The sequence below is a fragment of the Pteropus vampyrus genome, unplaced genomic scaffold (assembly GCF_000151845.1).
Source record: "Pteropus vampyrus isolate Shadow unplaced genomic scaffold, Pvam_2.0 Scaffold136, whole genome shotgun sequence".
NCBI classification, from domain to species: Eukaryota; Metazoa; Chordata; class Mammalia; order Chiroptera; family Pteropodidae; genus Pteropus; species Pteropus vampyrus.
The window spans coordinates 4,565,157-4,592,076 of record NW_011888917.1 but is presented as its reverse complement, the minus strand read 5'-3'; the positions used below and the strand labels follow the sequence as shown (position 1 = coordinate 4,592,076).

The 26,920-nt window shown below is 37.3% G+C and overlaps 1 protein-coding gene across 3 annotated transcripts; it reads right to left on the bottom strand.

Moving 5' to 3' along the window:
* Positions 1 to 2,378: 2,378 nt before the first annotated feature.
* Positions 2,379 to 7,004, bottom strand: RANBP6 (RAN binding protein 6). 3 transcript variants are annotated; one of them, XM_011367722.2, is made up of 2 exons: positions 6,836 to 7,004; positions 2,379 to 5,720 (listed from the first exon to the last, which is right to left on the bottom strand). In XM_011367722.2, exons 1-2 carry the CDS (start codon positions 6,969 to 6,971, stop codon positions 5,650 to 5,652), a joined length of 207 nt encoding a protein of 68 aa, XP_011366024.1. In that variant the 5' UTR covers positions 6,972 to 7,004; the 3' UTR covers positions 2,379 to 5,649. The 3 variants fall into 3 exon arrangements, with proteins under 3 accessions (XP_011366024.1, XP_011366022.1, XP_011366023.1); XM_011367721.2 differs by having other exon boundaries at positions 2,392 to 5,720; positions 6,777 to 7,003; XM_011367720.2 differs by having other exon boundaries at positions 2,379 to 7,004.
* Between the last annotated feature and the right edge of the window lie 19,916 nt (positions 7,005 to 26,920).

The window sequence follows — 26,920 nt, the reverse complement described above, 5'->3', positions numbered from 1 at the left end:
GGTCGCCGCGGCTTCGGCGCCCCACCCCCTCCCGGGCCGGCTAGGTGGCTGGGAGGGGGCGAGGAGGAAGCGGGGGGTTCTTCTCTCGCCTCCCTGGAGGGGGCCGCAGCACTGGGCCGCGGCGGCTCGGGCTCCTCCTCCTCTTCTCCCTCACAACCCCCCCTCCCACCCCTCTACCTGCGGGGTACCCAGGCAGAAGGAGGCGGCGCGCGGACCCGGCCCGGCGACAACTGTCAGTTAGAGGCCCCGCTGGGCGGGGGGGTGTGGGAGGATGGGAGGGGCAGAGAGAAGGGGGAGGGCACTCAGGCTCCCCCCGCCCCGCCCGACTGGGGCGAGCTGTGGAAATAGGCAAAGAAAGAGGCACCGTAGCCATCCACGGTGCGCATGCGTATTAGAATAATCCCGCCCCCTTCACCTCCCGCCCGGCTACGCGAAAGCAAGGGCTTGGGCTCAGCTACAGGTCCCAAGGCCTGGTAGGTTGCGCGGACCAATGATGTCATCAGCTTGTAGACGACTGTAAAGGCGGAGTGGAGAGGATAGCAAGGCGCCTGCGCGGCTTTTTTTAAAGGTCCACCTAGAGAGGCCGAGGTGGACCTTTAAAAAAAGTGCTGCCGGAGGATCTTTTGCAAAACCCTTACTAGCCCTAAAAACTAAAATGCATCCAGAAAGAGCTTGTTAAGTAACCTGTGTTAATGGCAAATGAAAAGCGAGAAGGCACAAAATGTAAATCCTTTTCTGTTACAGAATTTACATTTTTCTTTACACACAACCTTCCCCTTGGCACTGCCCATTTTTTAACGTAAAGCTAGAAATTTGAAAAGTGTAAAGAGGAGGTTCAAGAACTCAACCAACTGAACCGTCCACATGCAAGAGAAAAAGATGATTTGTAGAACTCGAATTTCTGAAACTCCTGTCTCCAGTTCTTAACATCAATTCCTATTTTGGAAACTCCTGTTTTCCGTTTAAATGAAAAAACATTTCCACATTCTTGATTCTTGAGATCTAAGAATAAAGGAAGGGAGTGGAACCTCATTTAAAACAAATATCTTTGGCATTAAAAAGTCTTCAAATATTTCAAGTCTAAGCTATACAGCATTAAATAATATAGCCTTACAATCTCACTACACATTTAAAAATTACTGTTTAGGTAATGTCTAAAGAGTGGACTCATCATTCACATTAATTTAGGTATTACAAAGTAAGTGAGGAGAAAGGAACTAATGGTTCCTTAAAGCATTTTCTCATGTTCTATTTGAAAGATGCACATACTACTTAGAATGCTCTTGCTCGTAACCTGGAATTACTTAAAACACAAAAACAAAATTCTAGAAATCAAGCATTTTTTAAAGTAAAAGCCATACAACTAAATGGTTAGGATCATCTGACTTGAGATTGTTTCTCATTAATGTGGACCTTTAAAGACATTTGTAATTTATTAGGCATATACAGCATTCCCTCATCTGACCCCATAGAATTACCTCATCTCACAAGAACAAAGGCAGGGACCAGCCCTACTTCAGCAATGAGCAACTAAAAATGTGTTTAACTACACCACTCATTTCCTTTGATAAAGCCCAAGAATCTGGACTCACCCTACACCAGAAAATAGCCCTTCTCATTAGCTACCAACCCTATTTCAGGACTCCCAGATAACATTAGCTTGCATTTGTTGAACCCTGTACCACTATGCACTGTATATTCATTATCTCCTTTAACTTTCACATAAGCTAGGTGTTACACTAATTTGACAGATGGAGAAACTGATGCTTAGGTTAAGAAAGTAATTTGCCAAATTTCAAGTCTAGATGTCATACTTCAAAATTCTCCAAGGGCTTAATTCCAAGTCACCTGGTAGAATTTCCAATTCTGAATGCACAAGAGTATAAGAATTTGCTAGAAATGTTGATTAAGGCCTTCTTAATTAGGGATATTAAGATAGAGATACAGGTGAGTTGAATAAATGTCAGCTATAGGTCATGGAGAAGCCAAGGTGATTGTGATCCAGTACTTGAACTTAAAAAAATATATAAGAAATATGTTGTAGGTAAATTAGAAAATATAGAGTAGTGAGTTTCAAGAAAAATTGCCATTTAATCCCACTACTCAGAGAAAATCTCTATTAATACTTTGTGGTGAGATTTTTCTATTTATTCATCTATACTTTTTTTTATCTTAAACTTAAAATTGTAACTATACTGTATTTATATCCTGCCCTCAATAAATAATTGTAGGGAATGGACAGGAATGGCATGTCTAAAATCTCACCTCCATATCTTTGACCACAATGGCCTAGTTGGCCTACTTATCTGAACTGGTAGGTGAATCAGGGAAATTCTAATGTCAGAGGAACTCCAAACCATAAATAAAGAACACAGAAGTATGAACAACAGCAGCGATACTGGCTATCATTTATTAAGCACTTACTAGGTCTTAAATATTTGATAAATACTTTATATACACAGTACTCACAAAAGCGCCAGGAAATCATGACAGCTGGTCTTAAATTATGGATAAAGGATCTGCTGAATAGAATGCTTTTTTCCTACCCTACAAAAGCTCGACATTAAAGACTCACATCCGAGTTAACATAAGTAACCCTAGACTTATAGAACTGTTTTCTTATAATGTACACCTAATGCTAAATGACTGATCTCAAAGCTGTTTTTTCATGTTTAAAGATAAAATTAATTTTGCTTCCTTTTCATTTTCACAATACTCTTTAGTGCTACTACAGAATCTATTAAGAACCTCTTCAAAATAAAATCTATTTAAGCCCCATTTTGAATCAGGACTTCTCGAGCTGCTTTGCAGGAGAAAAATAGCATATATATGTACAATATTTTGCTCAAACACATAACATTGATTGGCTCCCACAAATATTGATTACTATTTGTCAAATACTGTTATACAATATATTAAAAGCTACCAATGTTAGATGTACCAGGGCACCCTTTTCAGTAACTATGGTGCCTAGAGTCCTGGATAACTTAACAAATGAAGACCAGTCTGGCTAAGGAGATGATAAAGTTCTCATAACTCTCAGTTGGACACCTTTGGAACTAGAATAGGGATATGTCTCACCCAGTTCTCAAGAGGGCATTATGAAAAAGTTCATATATAGCATAGAGACAACTCCCCACATCCACGACAATCTCTCAAAATTCCCAATTACCATGAGAACCAGGAGTATTTTCAAGAAGGAATAGCCTGCCACTATATTCTTCAACCATAATTCCAAAGATGTTTGTCCTCAAGTTCTCCTATCCTAATTTTGTGAGCTCTTAACATCTTCTGATCGGTAGCATGACTTCTTGACACCAAGTATACTGCTTGCCCAGCACCAATAATTCAGACAAGTAGCAACAATTTATATACTTCATGTCAACTAGGGGAATGGTGACAAACATTCTAAGACAACAAAAGGACAAGTTATCATCCAGGTATGTGTTTAAGAGATAAAACATGCAAGGTGAACAGATGGCTGTAACACTAACTAATCCTGGAGAAACATGGAGAAGGAATACAAACTGCTTAGCAGGGAGAGAAGTTTTCAATTATAGTGGAATCCTTTCGTGACACTTATTTAGAGTTATTTTGGTATGGTAGATGATAATCTTGAATGGTAAATGATATTCAAGTGGCATTAAAGTGCTTCAAGCAAAATTCAGCAACTCCTGTAAGGCTTCCTGATGCTCATCATCAAGTTGGGATAGGCATTCCAACCATAATTCTTCAGAAGTCTGTACCTGACGCACAACATTAGCTAGACGTTTGGCACAAGGATCTTCATAATTAATAGTCTCATTAATTTTTCCTTCTGCAATTATACTGATTATTTTCGGAAGATTGGAATTATTTGGACCAAGTACAACTGGGTGGTTACTTTCAATTAAATCACAAAGAAAACTCAAAGTCTGAATAGCTTCCTCTTTATCCTCATGTAGTGGAAGCCATGACAACCAGTGTGGAAGAACTTCATCTACATTTACACAGTTAGGCTTAAACCTCAAAATCTTGCCTACTGCTGAGATACAGTTCTCTGTAGCAATGACATTTTTTTTGGTTTTGGAATTTGCACACTTGATAACTTTTACCAGCAGTGGAACAGCTTCTGAACATAAAGAACGATAATCATCTCCACCAAATTGCGCCATAACACCCAGGCCATAAGCAGCAGCTTGCCTGACTTCAGGGTTGTTATCCCGCATATTTAGTAGCATCGGCCACCGAAAATATTCTACATATTTAAATGAGGTTGGACTACAGTGCTCTATGATATCATCAAATATGCATAATCCCCATTGTCTGTCTGGCCATGGCCTACTAGAACAAATTAGATTTACAATTAAAGGAAGTAGCTGCTCAAACCACGGTAAAATCTTTTCCTTGTAAGTACTAAATAATGAGTGCAAAATATCTGATACTTTGGTCAAAATGTAAACATCACATTCATCCTCATCTTGCAGAGACATTTCAACCTGTTGGTCATAGTTTTCTTCCTGTCTTTTAACTTGTCTCAATTCTTGATTTTTGAAGTGCCCTTCAAGTTTTGCTTTCAATATTTCTCCTAGTTCTTCCAAGTGCTCATCATTAAGGCATCCATCTCCCATTACTTCAATGGACTTTGCAAAAGAATTCATTATTTCTGAGAGTACATCTGTATCAGGTTCAGTCCCAATAGCCTTGATTAAGGGATCACATATGAACTGCCACATCTGTGCAAGATACTCTGGGCCACGAATTCTTGCACATTCCAGGAGAAAGGGCATGGACTCAGCTGCTGCCACTCGAACATTGTCATGGAAATAAAATTTCAGTAAAGGAACCATCAGCTTCACAACTTGTTCTGTATATTCCACAAATCCTTCTCTTAATTCCTTAGCATAATATACCAACATCTGGCAAGCTGTTGCTTTTGCTTCAAGTCCTGAAGTTTTAATTCCAAAACTTTGCTGGTCTCCAAGGTTTACAAATTGCCAGCCATCATCATCACTCATATTCTCCACATCTTGTGTGTCTAAGAGAGCAACATCAGGTTTAGCAGAAGCAGTCTTAATAAGAGGCTCGATAACCAGTGGAAGGTACTGTTGAAAATCATTTCCAAGAATTTTACACATTCTAGCCCAAGCTGAAACCATGTAAGAAGTCTGAGGGTCATCATCTTCCATATTATTTAAGTCTGATTGTGTCTTCAACAATAGCTGCATCACATTTGATGCATCTTGCATAAATTTTTCCTTCCCAACAGCAAGACCAACATGGCTAATGCACTCAATAGTTTTTCCTTTCAGAAGCTTGAGTTCCTTTTGAACGGCAAGCTCAACAATGTGCTTTAGTGAGGGCATAAATATATCATAATATGGAACAAATTTTTCTTCTATTGTATCTGCAACTGAGGCAATGGTTGTCACAAGCTGTTCCAAGGCCAACTTAGTTCCATTCCGAATCAACTCTTGAAGTTTGATCACCAAGATGGAATGTAGATTTCTCACCATACTATCCAAATATAGAACTAGCAATGATTTGGGGCAGTCTTCAATAAAAATAACTAGTGCAGAAGCTGCATGTGATTGCACACGCTGATTACCTTGATTTTCCATGGTACGCAACAGAGCTGCAATCACCGTTTCATGGAATTTCTTTTGGAAGTTAGGTGCAAAATCTGTAGCCATTTGTCCAAGTGTAGTACAGGCTGCACCCCTCACCCTTGGATGAGGATCCTGAAGAAAAAGCAAAACAGAGTTAACTGTTTCATCTAGAATTGGTTCCATTTGCTGATGGCATCCTTCTCCAATGGCAGATAAGGCCATTAATCCAGCATGTCGATATTTCCAGTCAGGGCTCTGAAGCATCTGCATGATATGCTCCTTAGTGATTGGTAAAACAAGTTTTCCACCAAGCCCACAAGCCAGTCTGTCTAATGCACTCTCAGCAGCAACTGCATTGCTGTCAAAATCATCTTCCTCCATTTCATCAGCATTTACCCAGTCCTCATCATCTTGTAGATCAACCATCATTGCTAATATATGAGGAACTGCTTGTGCAATAATATTTGTATGTTTTTTCAACATTGGGGTTGCAGTTTCAGACAAGGTCACTATCACTTCAAGGGCCAACTGGCGTTGCAGATTACTAAGTCTAGAGTCTCCACATAACTTTAGACTCAACTGCAGAGTATCTTCTAAATAAGGACCCAAGTATTTAGGTACAGTATCTGCAATCTCAACAAGGGACTCTAGCACTGAATCATCATCCTGGTAGCATGAGTCATTCACAGCCTGTAAGATTCCAGGAAGCAAGTCTGCAAAGTCTTTGAAAAGAGCAATATTATTCTCATTGGCAAGTACAAATGCAGCTGCAGCTCTAGCGGATAAGGTCCTGATTGCTGGGTGTTCTTGATCTTGAATACACTGGTCCAACAACCGTTTGATGATATCCAAATCGTGCCGTTCTTGGTTCCCAAAAATCCCAGGAAAGTGCCAGAAAACATGAAGCGCAACTTCCCACAGAACCACATTTTTAGAGTAGATTGAATCAATAAGGAACTTCAGACCTTCAGGCCAGTGGTTAGTGCCATCCTCATCTATCAAATTCCTGGCCAGCACGGCAAAAATATCACAAAGTTTTTTCCTCATACTAGCATGTGTTTCTAACTTAACAGCCAGTATCAGTTCAATCTTGACGTCCCTCTGAACATCAGAAGGCAGATTTGGATAGACTTCCTCAAACCCAGAGGACAAAAGCCGTCGTAGCAATGCGGCAGCCATTTGTCTCACCTCATAACCTGCTCTTCTATTTCTGACGGCATCTAAGAGGAATGTAGTCTTACACAGACCTGGGATATTTTCATAGATTTCCTCTGCTTGCCTCCGCATCATACAGCTTGGATTGATCAGGTTCTTCAGAAGCTGGTAAAACTCTTGCTTTCCCGACACCGTAGCCGGTACGCCTGCAGACCCGGCCGCTGCCATTGCGCTCTGTCAAAGCAGCGGCAACGAGAAGGGAGGAGGGGTCTGCGGCTCAAAGCAGTGACGCCAGCCAGGCGCCGGGAAGGGATGGGCGGGGCCACTTCTCCCTCTCCTGCCTGGGCGCTCTGGCTGAAGGTGGTCTGCTGGCTGGCGGAGATAGATAGGAGCAGGATTGGGCGAGGGGCAGCCTCCAGTTTTATCTGTTTTCTAATCAGATAAAAATGCATCTGTGTGTGGGGGGCGGGGTCGGGGGGAGGAAAAAATTATGCTATTGATTGTATTACAATGGGATTATGGGTGATTTTTTTTCCTCCTTATTTTTAAACTATCCCTATTGTTACCTGACAATCTTAAAACAGTAAGTACTTCTTAAAAACTGGCTAAGTGAAAGAAGCCGATCACAAAAGGCCACATATTGCATGATTTCATTCATGTGAAAAGTCTTGACTAGGAAAATCTATATAGAAAGGTTAGTGGTTGCCAGAAGCCGGGGGCAGGGGACAATGGAGAATGACCGCTGTTATGGGGTTTCTTTTTGGGCGATGAAGATGAAAATTGATTGTGGTGATGGTTGCACACTTCTGTGATTATACTAAAAACCACTGAATCGTACAATTTAGATTGGTGAATTGTATATAAATAAGACCTCCGTAAAGTTGTTCATCAAACAAATGCAATAAAAGATAAGGATAATTGTTACCACCCCACTACCACACCTAATGCAGTAGAGCATTGGTGCTCAGAATCATCTGGCCTGTGGATTATAATAAAGAATGAGAAAGACAACTGAGTAAATTATGATAGTAAGTGACCCAGGCTAGTAATCAGAAGACTTGACTCCTGGTCTTACCTCTAAATTAATTTTGTAGCTTTGATCACTCAAGGTTTTTCTTTTGTCACTCAGGGTTTTTCTTAGACGTTACCTAAACAGTAAAATGCTTTTACAGTTTTTCTTTTAGTAGGGAGATGCTGAGATTATTCCAAAAACAAATGCCTCTGAGGCTAAATATTATTTCTTTAATTCAGGCAGGTTCGTTGATCAAAAACAATGATCATACCTCTAACAATGACTGGATCTTAATTTTATATTATTACTTTACCACTCTGTCACTCTGACCCTTATACAGATTTTCAAGGTTGGTAGAATACGTATAAATTTAGATGAGAAATGGAAACTCAGGAACCTTAAGAGATTTGCCTAAGAAGACACAGCCGAGTCTCAAATTTACCTCTTCTGAAAGCAGCACCAATGATGCTTTCTCCACAGTATTTCTCCATGATTACTCAGTTTTGCAACATGATCAGAGGCATTCACCTATTACAAAGTCTGTCTTAAACTTCTCCAAGTGGGCTTAATTTTAATTTTGTAAAATGCTGCTGTATATGCCCACGAAGATAAAAAATCACAGCTTTACATAAAACAGATGATAGACAAAATACTCAGTCTCATAAACTGCATTGTAATATGCAATACTATGTTCCTTCAAGACGAAACCTTACTCTGTAACAGTGTTTATCATTCTTTGAACTGAAAACCAACTGCATCAGAATCATTTGAGATATATTTTTAAATACAGATGTTAGGTGCCAAGCTCTGAATTACTAAATCAGAATTTCTGGGGAATGCAACCCAAGAGTGTTCAATTTTAACCAGCTCACTAAGTTTTCATATAAATTCCAAAATCTGAGAACCATTGGTGAGATCAATTCTGGTTCTGATTCCAAGATTTTTACAGTTCATCTTCCTCCAGACTCACTGCTTTTCTTATTGTTCCTTGAAAAGTTCTAACTGCAGGGCCTTTGCATTTGCTGTTGCATGAAATGTTAGTATATGTAAGGGGAAAGTCTTCTCTTAACACTATACTATTAGCATATTAAAGACTTATTGAAAACTACAGTGAGAAACCAACACAGACAGACCCACTACAATGTTTTAGGTTTAAAAATCTGACAATATCAAGAGTTGATGAAGATGTGGAACAACAGAACTCAGTTATATTTTGATGGTAGTATAAGTAAGTTGGTACAAACACTTTGAAAAAATGTTTGGAAATGCTGGGTTATTATCCAATAATTCATTTGTCCTCTCAGCAAACATTCATTGCGGATGTACTAAAGCATGGTGTTGGGTGCTGGGCGTAAAGGCGAAATACATGAGGATATTCATGAGAGACAATAAATGTCACAGAGTGTAGTGATCACTGTGGAGGTGGTACGCCTGCTATGGAACCACATGGGGTTGTGGAGGCAGCTAATCTACTTTGAGTGTGGGGGAGATCAGGTAAGGCTTCTCAGAGCGGATAATATCAGAGCTGACTTTCGATGATGAATCTCCATTATCTATTTGAAAAAGAGAAGAAGGTTGTTCTAAATAGAGGAAAGAATTTTGTTCAAATGCAGAGAGGCCTTAGAATCTAGTGTGGTGAGAGTTCCACCAGTATTTTAGAACTGCTGGAGCATTGGGTAAGGGACTTGAGGGGATCTGGAGATGACAGGAAGGAGGAAGACAGAAAGTTAAATAGAGGCCAGATCATTAATATTTCATGTTAAGAAATTTGGTAATGAGGAGCTGTGTAAAGATTTTATCAAGGGCTGTGAAATAATCAATTTTTAGAAAGATTACTTTGATAATAGTGTAAAAACTGAAGTGTGAAGACTGGACGCATATGGGCGGACAATAACCTAGTTTAATTAAGCTGAAAGTCTAAACTATAGCAGTGGTGGAGGGAAAGAAAAGAAGGCAAGGACTGAAGAAGTTTTAAGAAGTCATATCAATAGCACTTGGAGGGAAAGAAAAGCCTAGAAAATCTCTCCAAGTTTCGGTCTGGGCATCTGGTTGGATGTGTTGTGAATTACCTATATATGAATAAAGAACAGTGTCACTGCAGAACAGAAGACTAACTCTTTCTGGAGGAAAAAAGAGGCTTCTCTAAGAAGATGAGTCCTAGAATCCGTATTTTGTTCTCTATTTGTTCCCACATTCGATATGGATAGTCATCATTTCAACAGTAGGAGCTAAAATGAATCCATTTTAGGAAAATTATTTATGATATTTTATTTTAGAAAAATGTACACAGATTTAAACTCTTAAGGTGCTTCAGATTTCATATTCTGTTATATTTACTTTTTTCATTATTTCCTTTCTTTTTTTCCCCCCTAAGGAGCATACATAATGCCCAAGATTTCAAGACTGGACTTGCGGAATTGGTTAGAGTTAAACAACTTTATTAAATTTTGTAATTAAAATTGGCTTTTAAAACTGAACTGTTAAGAGGTCATTTAAGAAAGTTTCCATAAATTGGCTCAATACCAGACAATACAAGTGTTTATTAGCAACTTACTCAGTGGGGAAAATACAAAATAAATTGCAAATTTCTTCCAAGATCTGAAAGATTTAGAGTCAAATGAGAGGGATAGAATTAAATTGGACATATTTGACATTTTTACAAAAATAATCCAAAATAAATAAAAATACAGAAAGCAAAAAATATCACAAAGCCTCCCACTGGCCTAAAGTGGGACAATCTGAATATGAAAAAGAATAATGCCTTCAGGGGCTTAAAAAACATCAAATATAAAAACAAAAGTGATGAGTTTTTAATAGCAACAAAAGCTACTAATTCATTAATCATCTTTGGAGGTTGCTAGGTCACCAACTTTGAAAATTGATAAAGAGAAATAATAAAGATTTTTTCCTGTCTTGTCTGTACAATCTGTATTTCAGGATAACTAGATAGTTGATGAGGGTATATTCTTCTTTATAATTCCACCTCATAAGTTCACAAAGAATGTTAAAATCAGAAAATTACTGTGTCATTAATGCCAAATAAAATAACAAATCTAGGTAACGCTAAACAACAAATGCTGAAACTATTAAATGAAACATTTAATAGAGGGATTAGGCGTAAACCACCTGAAATTACTAATTAATCTTAATATTATTAAAAGTGGGATAAACCACAGGTATCACTTACCTGTTGGCTTTCAGCTCCACATCCATACATCCTATAATTTGTTCTCTGATGTTGAAATTAGGCTCCGGAAACAAAGTTTCTCTTTTCATAGCTGGGTCCCTGGTAGGTTCACCAATAGGAGCCACTAGAGATTGGAGGATAGAAAAGGGACAAAAAAGGGATTAATCTTTCATGTTTTTCCTTTTCTAGTCTGGATCACCCAGCCGTGGCCCTTCCTCTCAGTGGGAGTAGTTTCTTCTCTCTTGCAATACTCAAAAACTCATTCTCTTCCATCTTTGCAGAGACACCAGCAGTAACCTACTTAAGGTTTATACGCATATGTGAAATTTGAGAATAATTAAGAACTTTTTACAATCTATACACACTGTGCATTGAAAATGTAAATACTGGGTTAGATAAAACTAAAAATAAATTTCCTAATTTCTTCTCACTGTATACTTATTGATTTAGAATATCTCAACCTTTCCAAATCATCCAGACCTTCTCTTAAAAAATAGCTGAGGAGAAAGTTATTTCTGACATCTGGGACTGCAACCTGAATCAGCTTATGTTTTCACTTAAAATTTTTATATGAATACGATGTTCTAATTGCTAATATTTTCAAGCTTTTTTTCATATGAAATTGTTTTCTCTTTAAGCCTTTCACTTCATTCATTTATTCAACAAATATTTATTGAATACCTACTACTATGTGCCAGGCACTGTGCTAGGGCATTAGGAAAATAATAGTGAATAAGACAGAAAGAATGAAATTTACCTTCATGAAATTGATCTAGTCTGGAATTCCTTAGTTCATACCAAGAAGACCAGCCATTTCTAAACTGTGGTTTTGTGTATTTCCCAGCATATTATCTATTACCTGCAGCTGTATGAGAAATATAATAGTAAAACACTGTTACCATCTTTAAGAATGCATGGCAATAATTCAGAATACCCGAAGATGAATAAAAATATAATGATTGGAAGGAACAGAAAACTTACTATGTGGGTACTCAACTGCCTTCTTTTCCCGATGGTTGAGAATGTTTCATAGTACTTGCAAGTGTTAACTGATTTAATTCTCATAACAAATAAAAGAGAACACATAGAAGCAATGCTCAGGGACACAGGTGGTGGAGAATAAGGAAAGAACCAAAGTCTGAATCAGATTGGGCCCTACTCTGAACAACCAATTATAAATTATATTAGCTGTAATTGTAAGAAAAAAGACAAAGCAGACATATTAAACTATCTTATAAAGATAAAACACTTTAAAAAGTGTTTCTTTTATATTACTACAAATAATAATATTAGGGTTACAAAATAAAAATATATCTGATTAATTAGAGATCATGTTTTAGACAGTTTCTTGGGTAATAGACAAAATATAAATTATAAAAAGAATTTGTCCCATTGAGTAATTTATTTGGTAAAATCATCTTGGAAGATACTAAAACATTTTTATTTGCATCTTCAGCTGGTGTGAGAAGTAACCCTGACTCTTTAGGTCAGTTGAGGAAATTACATCACCAGAAAGAGGTAATAATAACAATGAGATATGCAGAAACATGAGTGGCCATGAGTATCAGTATGTGCTGGTCATTCTCCATTGCCTTTCTCTCTCCTGACCTTCTCTGCCCTTTTCTGTAGCCCAAGAGTCTGACATCACTCAGGCTCCTTTGCTGACTGGCTTCTGGTTGGATTGGCCAATGAGAGGCATCAGCAAGAAACTGGGAAGTGGGGCTAGGGCATTTAGTCCCCATCTCTCCACCCTGTTCTGTCCCCGCCTTGTGGTTTTGGTGTTGGCTGCATTCTACAGTTACCGTTCTTATGGTGAGGGTAGGGAGGGGGCTTCTTCCGTGCTACAAACTTTCTCTAGGCTCATTCTCCCTCATATCGTTTTTTAGGCCTAAAGATGGTAAACGTAAATAATTGTTTCTAGTCCCTGTCCTTTGTTAACCTTGTCTGCATTTCTGTAAATAATCCATTCAGTCAGTACATACTCTCCAATAACACTTTCTAAATGTTTTCTGCTTCCTGCCAGGATTTTGCCCAAACTCATAAATTCAATTAATTTTGAAAAGAGAAAAAATAGAAATAAAACTAAGGATTAGAAAGTTAGTTTAACAAAAAACTATATTTTAAAACATGTAAATATCATTATCTTTTACATGCTAATTTATGCAAATGTATTTATACAAATATATAAAATCAATGCCAATAAAACTCTTTTAGGATAATTTATAGAATATGACTACACAGTGACAGTGAAATTATTTGAAAATTCAAAGACTCAAAAGTAAAAAGATTTATATCTTAATTGACAAATGGCCAGAGCAGATGATTTACCAGTAAAGAAATATAGACTATAAGTTGCTGCATGAAAAAATTCTCAATTTTGGTAGTAATTAAAGCAAAGCAAATTAAAGGCATAAGCACAGCTCTATATAACTATCCAAGATAAATCACAACAACAACACAGCATTGGTGGACTGTTGGAAAATAAATATATTGCTAGTGGCCTCTGATGACTTAGCTGAGAATTGAGAATGGTGGTTACAAGTCTTTGATGCGGCAAGTCCACTTTGGGCAATAGATCCTACATAGATGATACAAAAGAAGACAAAAATGAGGTGTATGTTTTTCACAATAGATGTATATTAGGGTATCGAAAAAATTGAAAATAGCCCAACAATGGCTGAGATAATTATTGAATACACCATGATATTTTAAGACATGTTGAAATGTTTATGTGGAAAAAACAGTGCATACAATATGTGTAGACTACATACACTTTGTATAAAAATATGAGTTTTGTTTTCCTGTAAAATTTCTTAGATTTCTCACTTATTTTAAAGATGTTAATTTACATGGCAATTTAGTGCAATATTCTAAGTTTATGGCATTTACTTGGTCTTCACCTATGCATTTTTTAAATGAAGAAAATAATGTATCAACAAAATTAATGAAAATTTTATAGAAAGTAATAGAATAATGGCTAGACCCATGAGTACTCTTAAAGAACAATAAAAACTCTTATAGATTAAAATCATTATAAGTCATTTACTGACAATTCTAGGCTCAGAGAAGTTAAATAGCTGTTTTGGCACCTGTGATGAGTGGCAAGCACAGAAATTCCCTGGCTGGCCCAGAATCTAAGTGCTTTCCTCCTTCTATTTATATGTCATGATAAATCTAAAGCAGCACCAGTTAATTTCTTGAAATATTTCTAACCAATGCAGGCTTCCTGTGAAGATTAATTCTATGGAGCAAAACAGATGGGGAGATACCAATGACAAATAGAATGCCATTGAATAAGTAAGACTCTTCTTGATAAATGAAACAGAAATTGAGGATTGAAGGCCAAGAATCAAAATAAAACTATCCATACTGATTATACAGTATTAATAGTGGAAAGGGCTTAAGATATAGACAGGTCTGGATTCAAATTTGAGCTTTATCCCTTAGGAGTTATAAGACTTTTAAAGAGTTACTAAACTTCTTCAAGCCAGAGTTTTCTCATTTGAAATGGGGAATAATAAGACCTATTTCCCTGGGTCATTGTGACATCCAAATGAGATAAAATATAGATGTAGAAAATCTTTTTTTTTTTAAATTAATTCATGTGGGATTTTTTTTGTTGTTGTTATTTTTCCCCTTCCCCATTTCCAAGAAGATCCTTTGTGTACCCCTTCTTTGGGAGTTATTTAAAAGAAAGAAAGCAGTTGTTTGTAGACAAGCATTTTTCCTGTGTTTTGTGAAAGCTTAAACACCAAGGAGATTGTTTTAGGTATGGGGGTGGGGCGGGGTTGGGTGCTCTTACAGGGAAAGAAATAGGAACAAAAAGAAAGTGGATATTATCCCCAAGTTTATGGGGTATGAAGGATGTTCCATGAGGATGGGGAACTACTGTTCTTCTGGTGGCTAGATCTCCATAGATGTGTGGTGTACAGGTGAGACTGCATGCTAATACTGGGGGCCTCGCCCTGGTAAATATTACTGTGTCCAAAAGAAAGTGGTATGGTAACCGTATACTTCCAAGGGACTACTTGGGCTTGGGTAATGACATCTTAAATGGTGGCCCAAAGTGTAGAGCAAAGCCTGGAGAGATTTCTCCATTTATTTTGCTCTTTATAAGATCCATTAGACTTTTATGTAACTCAATTGGATGAAAGTATGTTTTTGCCTGTACTTCCTTGAAATCACAGCTGGAGACAAAGACTTAAGTGTGGATAATTAATTTGGGAAGAAATCTCACAAAGCAGGAGTAAAGCACAGGGGATGATGGAAAGTCAGTACAAGGTTGCATTATCAGGTTGGTTACTGGCATGGGCTGAAATCAAAATTGTCCTCCAAAGGGACTAGGAACAAGAGAGAGAACTATTTATTTATCTGCTCCTGTCTCCCATTGGTTGGGACATTAACCTCTCTGGTTTGCACCTGTGAAAGTGCTAAGCAGGCACCTATGGGCTCTTACAGAAAGAAATCAGAGAAGCCGGAGGCAGGAAGTGAAATAAGGCACAGGCTTGAGGTGAGGGTTTGTCAGTACAAAGAGGGAGGAAGCCTACAAGGACCTGTTTCTGGCAGCCATGTTTCTGGCAGGCATGGCCAGAACTTGAGTTGAGGCTTAGAGGATATGAAGTGGGGCTGCAGGTGTCTGATACAGGGAGAGAGGCTCAATGATGACTGAGCAATACAGGGCATAAAAACTTAAAAATTAATTTTCCTCCTGATTAAAAAAGTAATATATATATTTTTTGAGGGTAGAAACAAATTTAATTTGATTAAATACAAATGTAATCTTTCTGATATATCCTTTTTTGGGATCTAAGATTTAATACTGCTATAGTAGCACAATGCCTAACACGAGTGCTTTAAAAAAAGGTTAGTTTCCTTCCTCTGATAACATATTAGTACACATAAACATACACACACAACATATATAGTTGACCCTTAACCAACAAAACACAAGGGTTAAGGGTGCCCCTCCACACATCATAATCGAAAATCTGTGTATTACTTGACTCTACCAGGATTGGCTCCAGGATTCCCGTGGATACCAAAACCCAATAACGCTTAAGTCCCTTATATAAAATGGCATAGAACAATGCATACAGTCAGCCTTCTGCATCTGTCAAAGTCTCAGTTGCAGATCAAAAATACTCCTTTCCATCAGTGGCTAGTTGAATCTGTCAATTGGAAACCCAAGGATGTAGAAGGCGGACTGTATACTTAGTGAAAAAAAAAAAATCCGCATATAAGTGAACCGTTGCAATTCAAACTGGTGTTGTTCAAGCATCGACAATATACACATGCCCTTGTCTAAAAAGAGGAAAAATTCTTAGGAAATACTTTGATTCTACTGTGAATGGAATTCGTACCTGTGTGTTGTTAGCATTTGGCTCTGAACATCCGAAAAACTGGCCTGGGAATCTCCCTGCTTCCCAAAAAGAGCTGGTTTGGAATCTGACGTGTACCTCTATTCACTGTTCTGAAGAGAATCCCTATTGAGAATATTGCTTAATTTAGAGCACAGCTTCTCGAACTTTAATCTGCATACAAATCACTCAAACAGATGTTCATATACAATTCCAGCTTTGTGTTTTTCCTTAGCACTTATCATCTTTAAACATACTACATATATAACTTATTTATTATGGTTTTCGTTGTGTCCCCCAGTAGAATGTAAGCTTCACAAAGGCAGGGATTTTTATCTGTTTGTATCTCTGGTGCCTGGCTCATAATAGGCACTCAGTAAATATTGATGGAATGCATGAATAAATACTTAATTCATCAATTTAAATTGCATTTTAATATATGTTGAGCACTTGCTAGATAGATATCAAGCAATGTAAGAGGTGTTTTGTGGAATAAAGAGATAAAGTGACACCGAGCAAAAGAAAAAAAATCCTGGGTCTTCCCTTCAGGAGTTGACAGGCTAGTGGGGGATACAGACATATATAAGTAAATGTAATAAAGGGAAAATAATCAAAAGCATGGTAGAGACGTGGCCAAGTACAGGAGGAGCCCAAGAAGTCAAGTATCTCTTCTGACCTAGGGCAGCGCAGGGAGACTAAATGGAGGAAGTAGCACTTGAAGGAATGTAGAATTTTTACCTATATGGAAGAGGAAGAAATTCCAGGTAAAGGGAACAACTGGAGCAAAGGCCTCGAGACAGGAAAATGTTCTTAATGTTTTATTCAAGGGATATTAATTTTTCTGCTATAACTGAAGCATGAGAGTAGAGTAGGGTTGTGTGAGCAATAAGTTAGAAAAGATTAACTGGGACCTGATAGTATGAAAGCATAAAATCGGTCTTTCATATAAGGTCCTTAGTTGTAGTCAAATATAAAATATACGCTTGCCCAGATTCCAAGTGGACTATGCATGTGTATTTGCAAGATTCTGCCGGTGGGTCTGATAGGGAATTAGAGTTAACCACTAACTGAAAAGATGATTTAGAGGCAGTTGAGAAGTGAGATGACAAAGAGGAGGCAGAGCCTGGAGGCAAGGAATCTAGATAGAAGACTTGCAAAACCTGGGGAGGGCTTGTGGATAAGGAGACAAGGAATCCAGTTCAAATTAGTGTAAAGGGGTTGGCAGGACTCTTATCCTCTAAATTGTGAGGATGACTCAGGATCCACAGGGTAAAAACAATCCTCCCTCTTGCCTTCTTAGTTCCATGCATTTCTCCTTCTTCTTTTGGGACCATGTAACTTCTAATAGGTCTTAGGAGGTAAGATTACATAGTAATTAAGGAGACACAATCAAAGGACTTATGTTGCCGCATGACCTTGGGTAAGTCCTTAAACTCTCTAAGCCTCAGTTTCCTGTTCTGAAAAATGGGGGGAAAAGGAAATACATGTATGGAGAAGATTGAACATGAAAATACTTAAATACTTAGTTGAGTACCTGGCTGTGATAGTCAAGATAGGTTATGTTATATATGGGTAATGAATAATCCCCAAATATCTGTAGTTTAAAATGAGATTTATTTTTCAATCATGCTGCATGTCCACTGAGTCAGCAGGAGAATTCTTCCCATTGTAGTTACTTGGGGACTCAGACTGACAGAGTGGCTACCATCTTGAATATTATTCTTCCCTACGTCAAAGGGAAAGAGAGTTCTAGTTGGTCTTCTATTGACAAGTAAATGCTTGGCCCAAAAGAGCTACACATGTCATTCTGGCTGACGGTTCGATAGCCAGCATCAATCACGTGGCCTATCCACTACGAGGGGGCTGGAATGTCCAGGGGATAGGAGAGCTTGAACTATTTGGTAAGTCCTTATTATTGCTATTTATTTATAACTTAAGATCTGCAGTGTTAATTGTCTACCTTCCTGTACCCCTAGCCTCTTCCTTGAGCCCCCATTTTGGGGGGCTGCACTCTAATAGCCAGCCATCTCTCACCTGACTGGCAACAGAATCCTCACAGTACCCTGGGTACCTGGAATACATTTTTAGCCTCCTGAAGGAACTTAATTCTGAGCTCTCTGGAATGGAATCTATCCAATAGAGCTGTATAACAGCATTAATTGTCCACTTTGCCCCACTTTGTAAGCCCCGTAAGAGTGTGCAGGGTAAGCCCGTATGCTCAAGGTCACCCTTTCAGGAGTACTATAAAATTCATTCTTTCTTCTTGGTAGGAGTATTTAAAGGACTTGGATACAAAATCCAACATTTTTCACTGTTCAGACTGTTTTTATTGTCTAGAAACTCTCCTCTGTTTCTAATGCCCTCTCCTCCTTATAATATATGTCATGCATATAATTATTCAAATACATTAAGCAAAAATCATTACATAATTTTTGAAGGCCTATATGCAAACTCAATTAGAATAAACATCCTTAATTACAAGAATAATAGAGAGGAATTGCTTCTAAAGGAACCATAATTTCATGTTCCTAGTCTCCTATTATGGCTTCTTAAATGGAGCTTCTGCATTATACCTGGCTACAACACTATTTTCATACAATTGGTTTCCTTTGTAATTCTATGTCTTTTATGCATTTAAAAACATTAATTTGAGAAGGTGTTCAAAACTTCACCTGACTGCTAAAGAGTTACTTGGCATGTTAAGTTCTAGTGCAGGAACCATTTTTATCCTACCACAGAGTGGTGCTATTGCTTTAAGAAAGGAGGAGTAAATCAAGCTAGAACAGAAATACAAATTACCTCAGAGAAGCTCGAGGAATAAAGGGGTGATGTGCCTACAGAAAGTTACATTAGGCTTCAAATTCTAGCAGATAAAATGCAAATCCATTATTATCTAGTACATAAAATGTGATTGGTAATGGGTTTTACTATTTTAAAGTAGTATATAACACAAAAATGCAAGGTTTGAAAACCTGTTCGCCAACCAATTCTCTAAGCATTTATTCTATACAGGATTATAGATTTTCTTTAACACAGATATCTCACTAGGTATCATTTTTCTTGTCCATGTTATCAGAGTTTTATTTTTCCCGTTAGCTCCATTCTGAATTCCAGCTAGATTCAATCATTTATTAGACGCACATGGCAAACTCAAAAGCAAAAGATACAACTCCTGAATAGGAACTGAAAGTCATATGATGGAAATTGCATGAAGAACACAAGGAAGAAACATAAAACAGAGATGATTATGTTAGCAAGAGCAACATATACAGATATGGCCCACTTTTTGAAAGTTTGAGTTATACCACTCTGCTTTTATGAAAGACCTACATTAGTACCTGTTTTCGCTAACTGAAAGAAATCTAAAGAGGATTTTCGATTTTATGTATAAGAGTGAGAAACGAAAATAGCATTCGGCATTTGTTTTGCTGTTATAGAGGCAGCTCACACCCTGAACAGCAAGAGTGGAACGGCCAAGCCCTTCCCTGAGAGCTACACTTGTCATCTCAGCATCCAGCCACCATAGTTTTGAACTGTGTCTGTGAGCATTTGTGCTTTAATCTCAATTTATTTTGTGCATTCTTGCTTTTACTATATGTTAATGTTATTTTATGTTTTATGTTATTTGGTGTGATTTGGTAGGTTGTTTTCGGAGATCCGGGAACTCTCAAAAAATTTTCCATAGAAATTAATTGTAATTGCTTCTTTGCTTTACACCATTTTGAAAGTTTTCATAGGAACACTATACTTTTAGATAGTGGGGATAACCTGTACTTGAAACAATTTACTTCAAAAGAATCTGAAGGGGAAGTTTGTAGAAAGTGGTAGTATAGATGAAATAAGATGACTACTTGATAATTGTTAAAGCAAGGTAATAGGTGTGTGGAGGTTCCTATACAATCTCTTTATTTTTCTATCTGTGTGAAGTTTTTTATAAAAAAGAAAATTGACACATATGTAAAATAACAAAATTCTGAAGGGCAATATTAGTGAATTTTGGGGGATCAGAGTCAGATTTGTGAGAATACACATAAAGACACAGAATTAATGGAAGGGAAGGATGAATACTGATGTAGAAAATGTTGTATGGCACAGGAAATGAATTAACTAGAGGAAAATGTGAAACTGAGTTTATATTACTCAATCCTAATTTAGATTAAACTCTTTTAGTGAGTAAAAGGTTTTACAATATTTTTCTATCAGGTTAAAATTCAGTTTTTATAACATTTAACTCTCCTAACCTTTTATTTGGGGGTAAAGGGATTGATGAGAGGGTTAGCAAAGAACTGAGAGTTAGGAAACACAAGAGACTCTATCTTTTCAGCATTTCTAGGCAAAAGGGGCCAGAAGAAGCTGGTCTTTCCAATTAATTTTGTAAATTTTTCATGGCTTTAAAAAGAGAAGATTTAATTTGTTTTTATTTTCTATGATATGATCCACTTGAAGATATTTGTTCTGAGAAATCTGTTTTATCTCCATTGACTAAAGAGAATCTTCCTAGGTTAATACAAATGTATGCTTATGGAATTGAATATTTTTAAAAGATTAAATGAAAATGGTTTTTTTGTCCATGAATACCTCCATTTCTGCTCTAACCACAGGGGGAAAAAATACCCTTAGCTTAATTTTTCTTAGCACTCAGAAAACCCCTTATTTTTTACTTTTTTTCAGGATAACATAAAGAAGACATTTCTATTTTTAGTTTTACAAGGACAAGTAGAAGCCAGAACTTATTTTTTGTCAATACAAGAATAGCACTCCATCCTACTGAATAAAAGAAACTACTAATAGTAATATACTACATTTTTATTTAAGCCAAAAATAATCTATAACTCAGTTACTAATGCATTCAGTTCATATTTGTGTGTGGGGGGTAGCATTTTGGATTCCCTCCAAAATAATTTGTCTCATTGATAAACTGAGTTTTGTTCCCTTCCATACCCTGTCCACCATTAAGCTTCAGCCAATGGAATTTGGAAGTAGGATATGACTTAGAGGAAGCGGGAAATCTGAGTTATCTCTTCTGGCCTGTCTTAGTCAGGGTTCTAGATTCTCCAGAGAAACAGAACCAATAGGATGTATGTAAATAGATAGATAGATGATAGATAGATAGATAGATAGATAGATAGATAGATAGATAGATAGATAATAGATGGATAGATTATAAGAATTGACTCACACAATTATGGAGGCCAAGAGGTCCCACAATCTGCTATCTGCAAGTTAGAGACCAGGAAAATCAGTAGTTTAATTCAGTTCAAGTCTAAACTGATAGTATAAGCTCCAGCCTCAAAGACCCAAGAAACAGGAATACTGATGTTTGATGTCCAAGGCAGAAGATGAATGCCATAGGTCAAGGAGAGAGAGCAAAATTGCCCTTCTTCCCTCTGCCTTTTTGTTTTATTCAGGCTAATAATGGATGGGATGATGCCCTCCTTCATTGGATGAAGGTAATTCTCTTTATTCAGTTTAACAATCCAAATGCTAGTCTCTTCCAGAAACACCTTTACTGACATACGCAGAAACAATGTTTTATCAGCTATGTAGGCATTCTTTAGCCCAGTAGAGTTGACTCATAAAATAACCACCATATGGCCCTAGGGAATTTTGGGGAGAGGGAGACAGACTGAGGAAAGATAAGGGATGAGGATCACATGGCCTAGTCTCCACTTTCTGAGTTTTGGCCAGAATGGGACCATCCCTGGCAGAAGGCTTTGCCTTATTCCACATTTGGGGTTCCAGAGGGTGTTCTTGTACCAACCTTGGGGCAGCCACAGCAAAATCTCTTTGGCACAGCCTGACTGTACAGAGGTTGGGTCTGAGTTTAGCTTTTCTAAACTGCCTTTAGTTTCCAGGTGGCAAACATGGAAAGTTCCTGCATGCCCCTGAAAGGGCACACAGAGGTCTGCTGGGGCAAATGGCAGAGCGTAGGTGGGCATCACAGGTCAGAATCGAACAGGAGAAAGGCAGGCTTTTAGAGGACTCTTCATTATCAGTCGAGAGCAAGGTAAGACTGAGCCATCTAAAGCAGTCCACCAGGTTCCAACTGAGGAGAGAGATCACCAAGTGCAGCAGCAGGAGAACACAGAGGGATGGGACCAGTCAACCCTTCCAGATTCACCAGGAAGCACTCAGAACAGCCACTCGGTGGCAGAGACAAGCAATGATACAGAAGTGCCCACAAGGATTTGAAAAATTTATCTCATTTTTGCTGTTATATGAACATCTAGGTATTGCCCCTTGCTCTACTACCTGACAAGTGGGGCATATGAAAGGAATCAGGTTAATTATACACTAAAAAATAAATTACATGCTTTCTACACATCACAGTGTAGTATGAATACTTTTTAATCCTTATTTATGCAAAGATAAATAAATATGAACTTTTTTATAGAATCTAAAGACTTAAAAAAAAAACACGGGACCGTATATAATGGAAAAATCAGTGAAAACTTTCTTTAGTGGTCTATTCATTGTTTAAGTTTATGATTTATACTGTCTCTACTTCACAAAAGGTATTAAGATAGTATACAATAAAATAATGATAGCTAATATTTACTGAATTGGGGGTCCCCAACCCCCACGCTGCGGACCAATACTGGCCACAGCAGGAGGTGAGTGGTAGGCGAGTGAGCAAAGCTTCATCTGTATTTGTACTGGTCCCTGGTGCCAAAAAGGTTGGGGACTGCTGTACTGAATGATTTCTCTTTCTGCCAGGCACTGTTCAACACATATTTTCCTTTAAACTTCTACAGCTTATGTATCCTCTATATTCGTACTGATAATATATAAATCCTCTGCTGAACAAGGAATGGAATCTGACTCATAGGCAACTCATGAAGAGGCATAAAAACTTTCTTCTTCATAAGAGTAATCTGTATAAGCTAATGATTTATTTGAACATGAAAATGTGAATATGAAACATAAAGAGAGGGACACAGATGGTAGAGAAACACAGAAACAGACAGTAATGTAGAGAAAGCTGTAAAAGTAACAATCATGAAGTAGTTAAATTATGAATAAGCAGAAATTACGAGTAAATTGAAATAGTATCATGTTAGGTGAGTTGTGTCATATCCTGTTAATGATCCATTTCTCTATGAAACCTTCTGAGAATACTTAGTTTCATATTTCTTATTCACCTCATCTATCTTTACAATCTATCACTTGAGATCATCTGAGTGGGTCTATGTGTCCTGCGACTTGAAAGAGTAACTAGCATAATTATTCCCCAAATCTGTTTCCTCATTTCTATGCCCTCTTCAGATTAAGCTTTCATTCTTATTCACATAGATGACTAGTATTATAATCATTTATAGCTTCCCAGCTTTCACTCTTCCCTCACATAAACTTTCTAAAACACGGATCTTATGTCTCTCTCTCTCTGTGTTCATAAATAATGCATGCAAGCATTGCCATGCCATATGACAGTGCATCATGGGGTTGGCTCTAGAATGGCTTCGCTCTGTGTACATATCCTGGAGGTAAAGAGTTAGAGGAGCCTTCTCATACTCTTTAAGGAGAAAACTATGGCCTAGAAAGGCTGAAGGTGATTTCATTCAGTCTTTTGGCTTCTATCACCAAGTATATGCAACAGGGTCTCCACTTTCTCCTCCTGACCTTAGACAAATATAGCCAGGTGTTCACCCTATATCTCCACTGTGAGGACTTAAAGGTAGCTGAATCGCAATCTGTCTGAACTAAAAGCTCATCAGCTTTTTCTTCCTCTGAGAGTGATTTTATCTCTCTCTGTAAAGACTGATATCACCACTTGTCCAAGTCAAAAAGCTTGGTATCCTCCTTGACCTCTCCCAGATCCCCTCATTCTTCATATTCAAGAAATCACCGAGTTCTCTTAATTCTACCTCTTTAACATTTTAAAAATCTGAGCTCTTCTGTCTATCCCACTGAATTATCCTTATCTGACCTAGCTCTCTCAGGTAAGAAACTGACAGGTCTTCCCCACATGCTCTGATATCCTCCCAAATCCATTCTCTACTTTGTATTCATCCATGGGTGACTATTTAAATAAAGTATAAGAAATTATGATATACCTATACAATGTACTGAGTAGTTTTTAGAAAGAATGAGGCAGATTTGTATGTGCTGAATAGAAAGCTTTCTAGACTATTTTATTTAATAAACAATGCAAAGTACTAAACAATATTTATGGTATTATCCTTTTAGGCAAATTTATAAAGTATATGAAATGTTGTCACACACGTATGTAGATTATTTTAATTTTTTTTCTAATGATTCAAAAAAAAATAGTTACCTACAGAGAGAAGTACTAAGGCCTGGAATGGTAAAGGCAGAGGTTGTGGAAACTTTGTTAACTTTCTATTATTGAAATTTTCAAACATACACATAGTAGGGAGAATACATCATCAACAGCTAGCTTCAATAATGATCAACTTGTGGCCAATCTTGTTTTGTTTATATCCCTATCTGCTCTACTTTTATCCCCACTGGATTATTTTAAAGCAAATTCCAGATACCATATTATTTCAATATGTATCTCTAAAACAGTGCTATACAATAGAACTGCCAATGTATCACACATATCTTTTTACGGTTAATTTGTTTAAATCTAAATGCAAATACTTTATAGTTGAGTTGATATATCTCTTAAATTTTCTCCATCTAACAATTTGGCAATTATGTATTAACTTTTCACTTTAGTTCAATATACATAGTTAGAATTTTAAAACCATTCTAAACCAAGATATCACATTTAACCATTAGTATATCATTGGGGCTTGTCTGGGTAGTGGGACCGTATACCAGTACCTTTTAACGTTAAAGAAAACTTACTGTTTTGTTGCGTGTGTGTGTGTTTTTTTAAGTATAAATCTTTTAATGTACTATCTCTGCTTAAAGCACTTCAATTGTTTCTCTCAGCCTCCAGGAAAACGTCCAACCTCTTCCATGGGACTTCCAAGATTCTTGGAAGGTTTTGATTTCTCTCAGCCTCTCTTTTTTCCAACTGTTATTATCTTTTCCAGCCCTCTCATTGCAACACACTTTGGAAACTGATTCCCTTTCAGTTTCCAAAGCAAGCTATAATCTTTCTCACTTGTAAGTATTTGCATATGCTGGTCTCCTCCCTGGTGTCTTCTTCCTTCTTTTTTACTTGCAACTTATCATTTAGCTCCAGATTAGGAGTCATTTCCTCTAAGAAGCCTTCCCTAACCTAAGATCCAGTTACAAGTCCTAAAACATCTATGCTTGCACCTGTCACAGCCTTTATCACACTGGGGTTCAATTGCCTATGCATACATAGTTCCCTGGAAATCCTTTTTGAATGAGGATTATGTCTTATATATTTTTGTAACTGTGGTTGCTATTAGAAATGCCTGATACATGATAGGTAATTATTAAATATTTATTGAGTGAAAGAGATATTTTAGCTAAGGTCAGAACTCAACAATTTTCTGTTAAAGTTAGTGTTGCCAAATGCTCAGTTTTGAACCATTCAGTTTTATAATGTTCTTTTTTCCCTTATTTGTTGTTTATTTCCTCTTTCCCCTGCTAGAATGTAAGTTCAATGAGAGCAGAGATCTCCATCTGTTTTGTTCACTGATGATATAAAACTTACAGAAGAGAGCTAGGACATAGTAGCACTAAATAAGTATTTGTTGAGAGAATAAACTTCCTTCTCTAGAAACAATGTGTAGTAATGTTTCTTATCACCTTTATTGAAGTATAATTTATGTACAGCAAAATGTATCTATTCTAAGTGTATAGTTTCATGAGTTTTGATAAGTGATTATACCCTTGTAACCACCATGATAATCAAGATATAGAACAATTCCATCACTTTGAAAGGTTTCTTTGTACTCTGTGTCAGTCAATAAACCCAGGCCCAGGGAAGCACTGATGTGCTATCGGTATAGATTAGATTTGCCTTTTCTAGAATTTCATATAAATGGGATCACACTATATGTATTCTTTTGAGTTTGACTTATTATGCTCTGCATAATCTTTTAGAGATAGTGATTTGTAGTTTCTTGGGTTTTGTAAGTTTTGTTGTATCCATGTCATGATGTGGCTTGTGAGTATTTCTACCTAAATTTTAGGCCTGCACTGGATGTTCCTCTGCCCAGTGTTACTGTAGGAACCAGATGGCGGCACCAGCCCTCTGCATAAAAATCATTGCAGAGTTCTGAGTCTGCATCTAGGGGTTCTCTAGTAAGGTGATGTGTGGTTGAGAGAGATGCTGAATATTTTTCTTCAATAACATAATTGTGGCAGTGTTGTTCCTTGACATGTTTAAATCATATCTTATAATTCTTACTTCTTATAACTCTCTTTTAAGAAAATACATTTCATAGTTTTATATTTAGGGCCACATTTTCTAGAAATGTATAAAATTTCTATGAGAATGCCGCATTGAGGATTGATGGAGTAGAAGTTAAGTGTATGGGTCCTGGAACCAGATTGCAGGGTTCCAATCCTGGCTGTGCCACTAACTAGCTGTGTGACTATGGGTAAGTTAATTAGTCTATAAAACAGATATGCTTTCTAGATTCACTATAAGATTAAATGTGTTAAATTGTGCTAAATACTGAGAATAGTGCCTGGCATATGGTAACCTTTTAGTAACTTTTTATTGATGTTG

Bases quoted from the DNA above. Each gene is read 5' to 3' on its own strand.
- RANBP6 (XM_011367720.2), bottom strand. From the start codon at position 6,971: ATGGCAGCGGCCGGGTCTGCAGGCGTACCGGCTACGGTGTCGGGAAAG.